This window comes from Eubalaena glacialis, chromosome 4 (assembly GCF_028564815.1).
Source record: "Eubalaena glacialis isolate mEubGla1 chromosome 4, mEubGla1.1.hap2.+ XY, whole genome shotgun sequence".
NCBI lineage: Eukaryota > Metazoa > Chordata > Mammalia > Artiodactyla > Balaenidae > Eubalaena > Eubalaena glacialis.
Genome location: NC_083719.1, coordinates 30822966 through 30837410, shown reverse-complemented (window position 1 = coordinate 30837410; position 14445 = coordinate 30822966). Strand labels below are relative to the sequence as shown.

Here is a 14445-nt window from a genome sequence, read left to right as displayed (position 1 = left end):
CAAATGGTGAAAGCAAAGCTATACAGACAAAATTTCACACAGAAGCATACACATACACACTCACAAAAAGAGGAAAAGGGGAAAAAAATGATAATATCTTCCTCCCAAAGTCCACCTCCTCAATTTGGGATGATTCGTTGTCTATTCAGGTATTCCACAGATGCAGGGTACATCAAGTTGATTGTGGAGCTTTAATCCGCTGCTTCTGAGGCTGCTGGGAGAAATTTCCCTTTCTCTTCTTTGTTCACACAGCTCCCGGGGTTCAGCTTTGGATTTGGACCCGCCTCTGCGTGTAGGTCGCCTGAGGGCGTCTGTTCTTTGCTCAGACAGGACAGGGTTAAAGGAGCAGCTTATTTGGGGGCTCTGGCTCACTCAGGCCGGGGGGAGGGAAGGGTACGGATGCGCGTCGAGCCTGCGTGGCAGAGGCCGGCGTGATGTTGCACCAGCCTGATGCGCGCCATGCGTTCTCCCGGGGAAGTTGTCCCTGGATCACGGGACCCTGGCAGTGGCGGGCTGCACAGGCTCCCGGGTGGGGCGGTGCGGATAGTGACCTGTGCTTGCACACAGGCTTCTTGGTGGCAGCAGCAGCAGCCTTAGCGTCTCATGCCCGTCTCTGGGGTCCGCGCTGATTGCCACGGCTTGCGCCTGTCTCTGGAGCTCCTTTAAGCAGAGCTCTTAATCCCCTCTCCTCGAGCACCAGGAAACAAAGAGGGAAGAAAAAGTCTCTTACCTCTTCCACAGGTCCAGACTTTTCCCGGACTCCCTCCCGGCTAGCCGTGGCGCACTAGCCCCTTCAGGCTGTGTTCACGCCGCCAACCCCAGTCCTCTCCCTGGGATCCAACCGAAGCCCGAGCCTCAGCTCCCAGCCCCCGCCCGCCCCGGCGGGTGAGCAGACAAGCCTCTTGGGCTGGTGAGTGCGGTCGGCATCGATCCCCTGTGCGGGAATCTCTCCGCTTTGCCCTCTGCACCCCTGTGGCTGCGCTCTCCTCCGTGGCTCCGAAGCTTACCCCCTCCGCCACCCGCAGTCTCCGCCCGCGAAGGGGCTTCCTAGTGTGTGGAAACCTTTCCTCCTTCACAGCTCCCTCCCACTGGTTCAGGTCCCATCCCTATTCTTTTGTCTCTGTTTTTTCTTTTTTCTTTTGCCCTACCAGGTATGTGGGGATTTTCTTGCCTTTTGGGAGGTCTGAGGTCTTCTGCCAGCGTTCAGTGGGTGTTCTATAGGAGCAGTTCCACGTGTAGATGTATTTCTGATGTATCTGTGGGGAGGAAGGTGATCTCCGCGTCTTACTCTTCCGTCATCTTCTCCTCTCTCCCTCTCCCTCTTAATGTAGTAAGAATAGATAAGCTTTTGTCTTTTTTTTTTAATTAATTTTTTTATTGGAGTATAGTTGATTTACAGTGTTGTGTTAGTCTCTGATAAGCTTTAGTCTTTATCTTCTAATTATATAGCACGTTAATATATTCTTATGGAAAGTAGTCAAACATGCAGTTAAAGTTGTAGTCCTTCCTGACTACACCATACGTGTAAAACCCAGTCCTTCCCCCAAAGGTAACAGCCATTGTCATTTCTGTGTATGTCCTTGTAGAACATGATGCATACATTTCTAAATACCTATAAATGTCTTTAAATATCTATAGATAATACATATGTATTTATTTGTGTGTATACACGTATACAAATACATAGTATACGTCTGTGTATGTATTTTTTTACTTGTATTATTACTTAAGTTTTGTTTCATATTGGCTTTTTTTCCTTTGTCTGCCTTTTTTTTTTTTTTCCCCCACGCCGTGTGGCTTGCGGGATCTTAGTTCCCCGACCAGGGATTGAAACTGGGCCAAGGCAGTGAAAGTGGTGAGCCCTAACCAATGGACCATCAGGGAATTCCCATAATTGGCTTTTTTTCATTTAGCTGTGCCTTGGAAGTCTTTCCTTGTCAGTATCTGATAGATAGACTATGTGTTACATTTTGTGATTGCTGCATGATTGTCCGTAAAATGGATGTATTGATACATGATTGAACAATTCCTTTCTTGATAGACTTCTAGGTTTTTATTATACCTTTCAGAAATGATGGTGTGATAAGTGTTTTTTTGCAAGCCTCCTTGTGCACACGTGTAGAGGTTTTCTAGTGTGGAGACTTAGAATTCTAATAGTTGTATTACAGTATATGTGTATTTAAAACTGAATTTTCTATTTTCATTTTGCCCTCTTAAGAGTTTTAGACTCTTAGCAGGCATATATGATTGTATCCCTTTCCTCTCCCTCCTCACTCTCACTAACCCTGGTATTTTATAACTTATTAATTTTGACCAGTCAGATAGAAGACAATTGTTTTTTATTACTAGTTGGGTTGCACATCTTTTCATGTATTTATTGGTCATTTGTGTTTACTCTGAAATGTCTTTGTATCCTTTGCTCCATTATTTTTCCCCTTTAGTGTATTGTTGCCTTTATCATAAGGTAAACAGTAGGAAACTGATAAGACAAGTATTCTCATAGGCACACAGCTAATTAGTGGCAGAGATAGGATTAGAACTGAGGTTAGCTTTTTTATGTTATATTGTATCTCTTACCCAATTTCTCTTGGTGTTGTTAACTACAAAAAAAAGATTTTGTTGTAGATTTAAGTATGGCAAAACTCGATCATTGAGGGGCAGACTGTAGATTATGATGGTGGTGGCTACTATTTTTTAAATTGCCTTTTAGCAGTAGTAGGAAGAGATAAAAATACCTCTATCCTATGTACTTTTGACACTTATAAACTACGCTTATTATTTCCCTTACTGCTTTCAAATAGGAGTTTTTAAGATAATTAAAATGAGTTCACTAACATAGCATTACTGAGGTTGCTGCAATAGACATAGCCGATTTCATTGAGAGCAGTGATTTGCTTTTCATTAAATACATTTTCTATTTTTAATTACAGGACTAAACTCAGTACTTCTCAGTACTTATTTTTGAGTAGTATGTCTTAGTTTACAATTATTGGTATTTTACTAAGATTTGAGAATCTTTATAAACATGAGTATATAATAGTTGCTATGATGGAGGTACCTACATTTACAAGTCTTATGTCTTTCAATTTTTTCTTTTAAGGCAGAAGCAGGTTGGTTTAGCCAGAGGTGTAGGAAAATAAACCACTCAAAGAGTGCACTTTCTTTCCTTGTTCCTTCGTTACTACAGTTCACATTCTCAGAAGATGGTGAGTAGAAAACAAATTTGGCAAACAAAAAATTTTAACAAATCACTGACCTAACATTTTCTTCAGAAATTCTCATTCTTAATTGAAACAGTTTCTTACTAAACAGTATTTGTTATATATTCATATCGTCTTTTAAAGGGAGAAGAGATGATAAAACAGCATTAGTTTTATTCCCAAGTTCCTATAAATGTAGCACCATAGAACATGTGTCTACAACAGCTATATATACTTAAACCACCCATGTCTGTGTTTGTGAGAGAGTTAGACATTCAGACATTTAATACATGTTTTGCCTGGTCTGAAAGAAATTCCCAGCATAAAATGAATATATCTGAGTTTTTAATTGGGAGATTTAGGCAGGTGAAGTAATTTTAAAATGCTTCAGTAAAGTAAGATAAATATATCTAAAAATGTTAATATGACTGAAGTTTTTAATTATTTTCTTTTACACAATGAATTATTAAACTAAACTGGAAGTTTCTTGAAGGAATGGGCCAGGTATAATTATTTTATGTGTTTCTAGCATATAGTAAACATTCATTAAATGTTGAATGAAGCAATAATTTGGAACTTGTTTTTGGTTTGGCTTAAAATTAATTTAAAGGACAGAATAACTTATTCGTGATGCTCTTAACCCAGTCACAGTATATGATGTTTGCTTTTTTTCACGTGTTGTCTGACCTGAATGCTTCTTGGCTTTGTCCTTGTGCAACTACCCTAAGACTTACCTACAAAACAAAAGAAAAGCCCTGAATGTAAATCAGCAATTTTAATGTGTTGTAAGTGGCTACTGTGTTTGATTTGTTAACCTCTGTTTTTTTTTTTCCTTCTTCTGTCTTATTCTTAGATCCTATTGTTCAAATTGCAATTGATAATTCAAGAAATATTTTATATACACGATCGGAGAAAGGAGTAATACAAGTAAGTATTAATATTATACCACCATATAAGAGGGGAAGAACATCCCTGTTTTTAAGGAACAAGATTTAGTCACTCTTGGGTTTTTCCTATGAACTGTGTGCTTTAAAAACAAAAAAAACAAAAAAAACCCAAACCGCTTCTTAAGGCCCCCTTTTTATGAAATTGTTAATCTCTGAATGTTTTCATACCTATATGAAGTACCAAAATTAAAGGATCCCTAAAAAGGAAAAGTTTATTTAATAAAAGTTTATTTAAAAGGTTATTTTGTAAAGTGTATACAGTTTATAATCATGTTTAAGTGGGTATGATTTTTTATTCACAGGTGTATGATTTGGGCCATGATGGACAAGGAATGAACAGAGTTGCCTCAGTGTCACAGAATTCTATTGTTTCTGCTGCTGGAAACATTGCTAGGTAATATGTAATTTATTCTCAGGCATTTCATTTGCAGGCATAATTATATTATTTATATGCAGTATACTAAAATTATTCCCTCCTCGAAATATCTCCAGAAAATAAGAAACGTTGAAGGAGGTGACATCGTAGGTTATGTTTGAAACAGTTGCTAGCAATGCTTCCTTTTATTCTCATGTTGGATGGTTTGAAACATAAGGCAGACTGGTTTTACAGTGTAAAGGACAGCTTGACCTGTGATTTTCCTTGGAGTTTGAAATTATTCTCTAAGTGGTCTATGCAGGCATTGTAGGTATTATGACTAGGAAACTGCAAGTCTCAAAGTTTCCCCTTTTGTAACTACTCCACCCTTTTAACAGGTCTACATGGTAGTTTCATTGGTCTGATAACGGACACAAGTACGTTTCGGGAAATACAGAATTTCACAGTTGTATTAGCCTCACTGTATTCTTGAGGAAACTAAAACTAAGGGATGTTATGATTTGCCTGAGGTCTAACTCCTAAGTAAGTGCTGAGATCCAACCTAAAAGCCAAGTTTTCAGACACTGTACACTGCTATTTGCATGTGTCACAAGTGACTTAGCTGCAGAAATTCTCTTCACCTAACAAAGACCTCAGATTTTCAGTTTCTGTTTTCTGTGTGCCTGGGTCACTGCTACAATCAGCTATCCTAGTGATAGCATGTTTTCCTTGGTCTTCAATGACCAAAAAATTCTCAAGGCAGTCAATTTGAAACAAAGTTTCCTTTTTCTTCTCCTAATTTTTTTGGGAAAGATTTTTTCAAATCCGCAGAAAAATGAAAAGAATAGCATGATAAAATCTGATATACCCTTTATCTAAATTCACCAGTTGTTAACATTTTGCCTTGTTTGCTCACTCTTTTTTTTTTTTTTTTTTTAATTGATTGATTTATTGATTGATTGATTGCTGTGTTGGGTCTTCGTTTCTGTGCGAGGGCTTTCTCTAGTTGTGGCAAGCGGGGACCACTCTTCATCGCGTTGCGCGGGCCTCTCACTATCGCGGCCTCTCTTGTTGCGGAGCACAGGCTCCAGACGCGCAGGCTCAGTAATTGTGGCTCACAGGCCCAGCTGCTCCGCGGCATGTGGGATCTTCCCAGACCAGGGCTCGAACCCGTGTCCCCTGCATTGGCAGGCAGATTCTCAACCACTGCGCCACCAGGGAAGCCCCCTGTTTGCTCACTCTTAAGACCTATTTGAAAGTAAGTTGCAGACATGACTTTCACCCTTAAATCCTTCAGCTTCCATCTCCTAAGCTCTCATATACTACATTATCATTACCACACCTAAAAAATTAATAATTTTATAATGTTATCCTAATTATATAGTCCATATTAAAATTACTCAGTAGTCCCCCAAATCTTTCATAGCTGTTTTTCTTTACATTTTTCTCCACATTCAGCCAGAGCACATGAGCTGCGTTGGTCATTAGTCTCTTTAATATAAAACGGACCTCTTACTGCCTTTTTCAAATGTTGACATTTAGTGAGGAGGGGCAGGAGAGTTATTTGTAGAATATCCCATTTTCTGAATTTTTTTTTCCTTATCTATAGATTCAGGGTAATATTGTTCTTTGTTTATTTATTTACTTATTTATTTATTTATTTGGTTTTGCCAGGTCTTAGTTGCGGCTCCAGGGCTCCTTAGTTGTGGCACAAGGCCTCCTTAGTTGTGGCATGAGAACTCATAGTTGCAGCATGTGTGTGGGATCTAGTTCCCTGACCAGGGATCAAATCCAGGCCCCCAGCTTTGGGAGCACAGAGTCTTATCCACTGCGCCACCAGGGAAGTCCCAGGATAATATTGTTTTTAGCCAATATCACATACATGATGCGAACTTCTTACAGTATTACATTAAGAGGCACATAGTACCAGTTTTCCTATTATGAACACTTGGTTAAGGTGGTATTCACCAGATCTCACCATTATGAAGGTTCATTTTTCCCCCTTTTTAATTAGTGGTAATCTTTTCAATGATATTTTGATGCTCTAAGAACAGCTTATTCCCCATTAACCATTTACCCAATGGATTTAGCTTTCTTTTATGGTCTTTGAAAAAAGGTTACTCTTAACAATATTAATGTAAAGAACACACATTCAAGGGTTTTTGCCAGTTCTTGCTGCTTTTGCACTACTTTCCTAAAAAGTAGCCTTAAACAATTTTAGCATATTTAAACCTGTAAAAATCCTGGTGGAATATATTCCTTGTAATTGAATAGATATATTTTAAAAATAAACTTTAGTTTTTCTTTCTTCTAGGACCATAGATCGTTCTGTTTTTAAACCAATTGTTCAAATAGCAGTGATTGAAAACTCCGAATCACTGGACTGTCAGTTATTGGCGGTCACACATGCAGGTATGTTGTTTTATTTATATGTGGGCTATTACTGTGATAACTTTGTATAATCTTCAGGTTTGGAAATTTATGACTGAAAATATGTTTTTACTTCTGTATCAATTATAAGCTGTATTAATAATTCATAAAATTAAGGCTTTTGAAAAATCAGAAGATTCCACTCACTCTGTATCCTCATTTTATAGATGTAAAACCAGGCCTGAAAGGTAAAGTGGCTAACATTTAGTGACAGAGCCTGAACTGGAATGCAGGCTCCCTTGTCTTATACTTGTAGGTTCTTTCTACTGAAATGTGTTGATTTACCTCTCAATTCCAAGTGATGTCTTAGAAACCACTTCAGCTGGTAGTACGCATGGTGATTTAAGATCAGTCAGGAAAGTGATATATGGCTTTAACAGAGTTCTGTGTTTTTCTGTGGAATTGTTTCAACAACACATGTACCTCATGTCTTTTATTTCCTGTTAATGATGGATAATTTTACCCCATCATCAGGTGTAAGACTATATTTCAGCACTTGTCCGTTCAGACAGCCATGGGCACGCCCTAATACATTGACACTGGTCCACATCCGCTTACCTCCTGGATTCTCAGCATCTTCAACGGTGGAAAAGCCTTCAAAAGTACATAAAGCTCTTTATAGTAAAGGTAAATTCTGAAATACTATCAGATTTAATATTAGATTCTTAAAATTATTAAAATTAGAATGCATTTTGAGGCATTTGAAAATAACAGAGATTTCCAATGAAGTTCAGGATGTTTTGGGTTTTTTTTAATCCAGGAACTCTTTTTTTATATTAGCTTATATTTCACATTTTTCATTGGCATATATATTAAAAATATAGTTTTTTAAAATATCTAAGTACTTTTAAAATTGTTTTATTAGCCTTGTACATGAACTCACTGGTCAAAATCAGTGTTATAAACTGTTATAAACAGTTATAAACTGTTATAAACTTAAAATGACTTTCCTGATAGCATGCCTGCTTTGTCAGTGTCTTTATGGATATGGAGAGTTTTGCCTGTCAAAATATGAAATTTATTAATAACAAACTCTTTTGGATTCATAATTAAGTTTAAAAAATGAGATTCTAGTTAAACATCAAAACTTGAAAAATCTGTATGTGGTTTTCCCCAATATTGTAAAACAATTTGTTTTTATTTTCTAATCATTTTAAAGCCTTTTCTCTGCTTATTCTACTGTGTCTTCTAATATTTTATTTTTCAACACCCAAATTAAACTTTCCTTTACAAATAGAATTTTTTCAAGTACATTGTATCATGTACCTTCATAACATTTTTAATAACAGCTTTAATTGAGATATAATTTACATACCTTTTAAAATGTACAATCTATTAGTGTTTAGTTTATTCACGGAGCTGTACAACCATCACTACTATCTAATTTCGGAACATTTTCATCACTGCAGAAAGAAACCCTGTACCCATTAGCTGTCACTCCCTATTTCCCCCTTCTCCCAGCCCTGGGAAATCACTAGTCTACTTTCTGTTTCTATGGATTTGCCTCTTTTGGACATTTCATTTAAATGGAGTTGGAAAATACAGGACTGGCTTCTTTCACTTAGCATAATGCTTTCAAGGTTTATCTATTATAGCAGGTTCTTTTTTTTTTTTTTGCTGAATAACATTTCATTGTGTGAGTGTACCACATTATAATTTGGTGGGCATTTGGGTTGTTTCTATTTTTTGGCTATTATGAATGATGTTGTTATAAACATTTATGTACAAGTTTTTGAGTGGACACGTTTTCATTTCTTTTGGCTATATACCTAAGAATGCAATGCTGGATCATATGGTAACTTTAGAAATGTGAAAATGTGAAAAAAAAAAGTTGTGTTTACCTGAAAGAAGTGCAGTATAAGGTCTAGAACACTTAATAATGCTACCCTGGCACTATTATATATCCTTTTAGGGGATTTATTTTTGTTTATTTTGCGACTTGTTTATAAAGATTAATGCTGTATATTTATGTATCTGTATTAATGTCACTAATTATTAATGTCACTAATAATCATAATAATTATGATTATTGAGGATATATATTATTTGACATCATATAAGATTTTACATATTAAACTTTTAGGTATTCTACTGATGGCAGCCTCAGAAAATGAAGATAATGACATTTTGTGGTGTGTCAACCATGATACATTTCCTTTCCAAAAGCCAATGATGGAAACCCAGGTAAGTTATCCTGAGAGATTATAAAGAATTTTTTACATAATTTTAAGTGAAAAATAAAATTATGAGAAACTTTATCTTCTGATTTATTACTGTTCGCTTCTAATAATCTTATATGATTAGCAGTCATACTGAAAAGAAGTATATACTGTTAATTTTTTGTTTTTCCTCTGTGAGATTAGAAGTCATTATGGTACTCGTTAAAAAAACCTTTAACAAAAACATTGGAACCCTTTTAAAATGTTCTTCATAATGTACCTGAAAATGCCTATATCTTTTCTGAAATGATCTTTGTCCCACTTAAATATATTATATTTTTAGTTATTTTGAGGCCATCCATTATAGTTACGACTTAGAATTTTATTCTTATGATCTCTTTAATTTGTAGTTCCGCCTAAATATTTAACGTTTTTTCTTTTAATTATAGAAAATTTCAAACATATGCAAAAAATAGAATGGTAAACTGAATCCCACATTAAGAAATTACCTATTTCTCCATCTTGTTTCATATCTCTTCCCCACATATATAAATGTATACACACAAACACATGATTGTGTTTTAAAAGTAAATATCACATATACCACGAAGTCAGTGGAGAGGTCCTGGGTGAGAGGTGTGGCCCCGGCCTATCCTGGCCCAATCCCACACCTAGGCCACCCACCCCAACCCCCAGCCCAGGAGATGCTGAGAGGAGGCCATCTCTACTCACTCCCCTTGCTGTCCCCTACTCCACTCCCATCTGTCCTCCTAGATGCCCTAGCATAGCTCATGTTACCTGCCCCCAGAGGCTGCTGATCAAACGAGATAGACCAACCCACACTAGGGTGTGAATGTCTGAGACTCTCTTTGGAGCCATCTCTTTAAAGGCATTTTGGTTCTAGTGTCACTAGCTGCTTCTGGTTATTTTCAAACGTGAACCCTTCTGGTTAGGGGGAGTGGGAAAAGGTGTGTGTAGATGGGAGGAGGAAGAACCAATTCCTGGGAATGGGCCATGGTTTGAATGGGCTCTTCCAAGTTTCTGACATGGCCTAAGCAGCTGGGGTAGAGTCAGGAGGTAGGTATGGAGGCAAGGAGCACCTTTCTCAGATTCTTTTCTTTATCCTTTGAATTTTACTGAGCACATACTGTGTGCCTCATTATGCGACAGACTGTAAGGATTCAGAACTCAGGAAGATATAAACCCTGTCTTGATGGGAGCACAGTGTTAGGGGGTGCAGGTTTGAAATCTGGCTCTATTTCCTCAAAGCAGTGACTCAAAGGACTAACATGACTCTGGTCCTCAATTTCCTAATCTATAGCAGTTTTAATAGGACCTACCTCTGTGGGGTGGTTGTGGGATTAAATGTGTTCATGTGTGTAAGGTGCTCAGAACACTACCTGGCACACAGGAAGCACTCGATAAACGTTAGCTATCGTTTTTGTTTTTAAAGTAGATACTATACATCATATCACTTCATCTCTATAATACTTGAGTTCTCAAACAAATGTGGACTTTAAATATATATATATATAAATATAGCTCATGAACTTTAATCAAATTCTGGTCTCCCAAAAACAGCTAAAAAAGACATTAGGTCAATGGAAAAATTCTGTATTGACTGGGCATTAGATTGTATTAGAGGAATGTTAATATTCTTACATGTTAGGATAGTATAGTGGTTATGTTAGAAAACATCCTTATTTTTAAGAGATGCATGCAAAAGTATTTAGTGGTGACATGATATTCATAACTTTCAAATGGTTCAATAAATGAAAAAATATAGAAAGAAGAAAGCAAATAGGACAAAATGCTATCAATTGTTGAATCTAGGTATCAGGCATATGGACATTTATTGTACTTTCAACATTTTATTAATGCTTAAAATTTTTTATAATAAAGTATTTTAGAAGACTAGACACTTTTTTTAGAGAGTATCTTAGTTTAGAAAGCAGATATAACTTCAGAAGAAAACAAAAACTATATGTCAGCAGATTTAAGCACTGAACCTACCAGTGTAGATCAATTTACTCTGGAAAGAGGGTAGAAAGTATAGTCTTCAGTTATTGAAAAAATTGTAATTTTAGTAAATACTATTTATAGTTTATCCTAAGAAAATTTTGCCTTTGTCTTCTGGTATGAAAAGATTTACTATCATAGGAGATGCCTGATTAAAAGAATAGACATTAGAAAATTAAATACAGACTTTTGAGAATATTCGTGCTTATGTATTATTATTAATCTGTTAAACCCTACATTATTTAAAGATTGTATTTTTTTTCTTTTTAGAAGGTTTTGCCTCATGTAACTTTAATAATATGTATAAAACGTTTATTTCTTCTACATAGATGACTACTCGTGTTGATGGTCATTCCTGGGCTCTTTCTGCAATAGATGAGTTCAAAGTAGATAAGATAATCACACCCTTAAATAAGGATCATATTCCCATAACTGACTCACCAGTTGTTGTACAGCAGCACATGTTGCCTCCAAAGAAGTTTGTTCTCCTCTCAGCACAGGTATGTACATCATCTGTTAAGGTGGAGAGAAAAAGAAGAGAAGCCATATTTAACATTTTGGTCAAAGTATTCTGCAGTAGTTGCTTAATAGAGTCGTTTACCTAAGTACTTAGGAATGTTTATTCTTAAAATATTCTTAAGGAATAGTTTATAAATACCAAAAATGCGGGCCTTCTCTAGTTGTGGCAAGGGGGGGCTACTCTTCGTTGCAGTGCACAGGCTTCTCATTGCGGTGGCCTCTCTTTGTTGTGGAGCACGGACTCTAGGCGCACGGGCTTCAGTAGTTGTGGCACGCGGGCTCAGTAGTTTTGGCTCGCGGGCTCTAGAGCTCTAGAGCGCAGGCTCAGTAGTTGCTCCGCGGCATGTGGGATCTTCCTGGACCAGGGCTCAAACCTGTGTCCACTGCATTGGCGGGTGGATTCTTAACCACTGCGCCACCAGGGAAGTCCCAAGAACTTGCTGTTTATAAAGTATTGATATTATACTTTTTCTAAAGTAGCATTTCTATCAACAGTATTCAGCATAAAATTAGTAAAACAAGCTATGTTTATTTCTTATCATGTAGTCCTCACTTGTTAAAAAAACAATTTTTTAATATTTATTTTTTGAGTAGCAATGCATTGACAAAATTCCACTGGTAGCAGAGGGGTATACACAATAAAATCTCCCTTCTGGTTTGGGTCCCCTCCCTACAGACACTCATGTCATCAGAATCTGTATCTTTCCAGAGATATGATATCAATATATAAACAATACAAGTATATTTATAAACAAACAATAGCATATTGTATACACTGTTTTATACTTTGCTTTTTATGTTTCAAAGATACATTTTAGATATCTTTCCATATTAATATATAAAGAACTGTCTCATTCTATTTTATATTTGAAAGGCATTCCTTTATATGGATGTACCATATTTAACTAGGCCCCTATTAATAGATCATCTTTTGCCTTTAAAAATAATGCTGCAATCTTGTGCATATATTGTTTTGCCTGTGTGTGAGTAAAGCTGTAGAATTACATCTACTGGATCAAAAAGTATGTGTATTTATCAATTTGATAGATGTTGCCAGGTTCCCTGTATACATACATTCACTATCAGTGAATGTTAAGTGCTTGTTTCCTTACATCTTGTGCAAGTACAATATGCCATCTTATTAAGAGTGAGATTGTCTGTTCTAGTGTTTATTTTTCTGTGAATTATCTGTTCCTATTGTATATCCACTTTTCTATTAAGTTGTCTTTTTCTTTATAGAGGCTCTTTATATGTCAAGGAAGCTAACTTTTTGTGATTTAGTCTCAAACATTTTTCCTGGTTTGCCATCTTATTTTATTTATTGAGATTTTTTTTTCCATGTGGATAAGTTTATAAGTAGTTGAAATATTCAGTTTTTTGGGGGGATTTCTATTAAAGTTTAAAAAAAAAAAAACCGTCCGCACTCTGAAGTTCATAAAATAATTCACCCAGAGTTTCTTCCAGTACTGTTACAGTTTTATTTTGTCCTGTCTGTTTGGAATTTATCCTGTTTTAGGTATGAGTATGGATCTAGCTTCATTTTTTTCCAAAGTGGACATACTTGTGCCAACATGATTAATGAATAATCTAACTTTGATCCTTTAGTTTGAGGGGCAGCTTTTATCATATATTAAATTCTAGTGTTTACTTGAGCCTATATCAGAACCTTCTATTTTGTTCCACTTATCTGACTCTTCATTCATGTGCTAATACCATGCATAAGATAAAGGTTTATAATATGTTTGTGTCTGACAGAGCCTGCACCCTTTTGCTTTACTTTTTTAAGGGAGAGGGGCAGTGTTCTCTTATTAAGTTTTCTGCATGGATATATAGATCTAGTATAGGTTAGGAATTGAAATGTAGATGATCTTTTTGACCAGTTTACTTCTTATTCTTTAAGTTATTTTTTTGTTTCATTGCTTTTATGAAATAAGGTAGCAAGGGCAGTTGCTACTAGCCATGCTTGATAAATCTATTATTCATCCTCTTTCTTTTTTAACTTCTTAGGGGAGTCTTATGTTTCATAAACTTAGACCTGTAGATCAACTGAGGCATCTACTTGTGAGTAATGTGGGTGGAGATGGAGAAGAGATTGAAAGATTCTTTAAATTACATCAGGTAATTATTTGTACCTTTTTTTTTATTGTGGTGGTATTATGTAAGTTAGGATCAAAATACGGTGATTAATACCAGTCTTCCTTTCTTTGCCTTAATCACTGTATGTGTACTGGTACTTGGGAGCAGTATTAATATGCTATAAGAGTTTATGGTAAATGCTCAGATTTTTGTTCTGTTTTTGATAAATTCTTATCATTAAAGTGTACTAGTAAGAGTGTGATGTTCAAATTATATGATGAATGTATTTTTATTAAAAGGACAAGATATTTATAGATAAATAACTTTTTTAATTAAAAACTTTTTTTTTTTTGCTTAATGACATGAGGAAAATACTTGAGGCAGTAATGATGGGGACTTTAGTATTTTAAAGCCACAACTAGAAATGATGAGGTAAAACTGGGAATGCTTAGTTTAAAATCAGGAATATCAGATCAAAGTTAAATATACACACTCTGAATTCAAACTACCAGCTCCACCATCAGAGTAGATTACTTGAATTCTCTGAGCTTCCATTTCCTCATGTGTAAAATGTGTATTAAATTATAATACATGGAGTGAGGATTAATATGCTCTAACCTCTTAAAATAGTGCCTGGCACATGACAAGTACTTAATAAATGTTAGCTATTATTGTTATTTTCTAAAAGGTTAAAACACCATGAGAAAAAAAACCGGGGGTGGGGAGGGACTAAACCAGAA

General features: G+C 36.1%; 1 protein-coding gene across 2 annotated transcripts in view; it reads left to right on the top strand.

The window, feature by feature from the left end:
• The window catches only part of NUP155 (nucleoporin 155), a 68873-nt gene that overhangs the window by 22602 nt on the left and 31826 nt on the right, over positions 1–14445 (top strand). For both annotated transcript variants that reach the window (XM_061187722.1, XM_061187723.1), the window contains exons 7-14: positions 3101–3206; positions 4054–4127; positions 4450–4541; positions 6817–6914; positions 7407–7559; positions 9016–9116; positions 11440–11610; positions 13637–13747. In XM_061187722.1, the coding sequence (XP_061043705.1) occupies positions 3101–3206; positions 4054–4127; positions 4450–4541; positions 6817–6914; positions 7407–7559; positions 9016–9116; positions 11440–11610; positions 13637–13747 (906 nt within the window). The remainder of the gene's footprint in view (positions 1–3100; positions 3207–4053; positions 4128–4449; positions 4542–6816; positions 6915–7406; positions 7560–9015; positions 9117–11439; positions 11611–13636; positions 13748–14445) is intronic.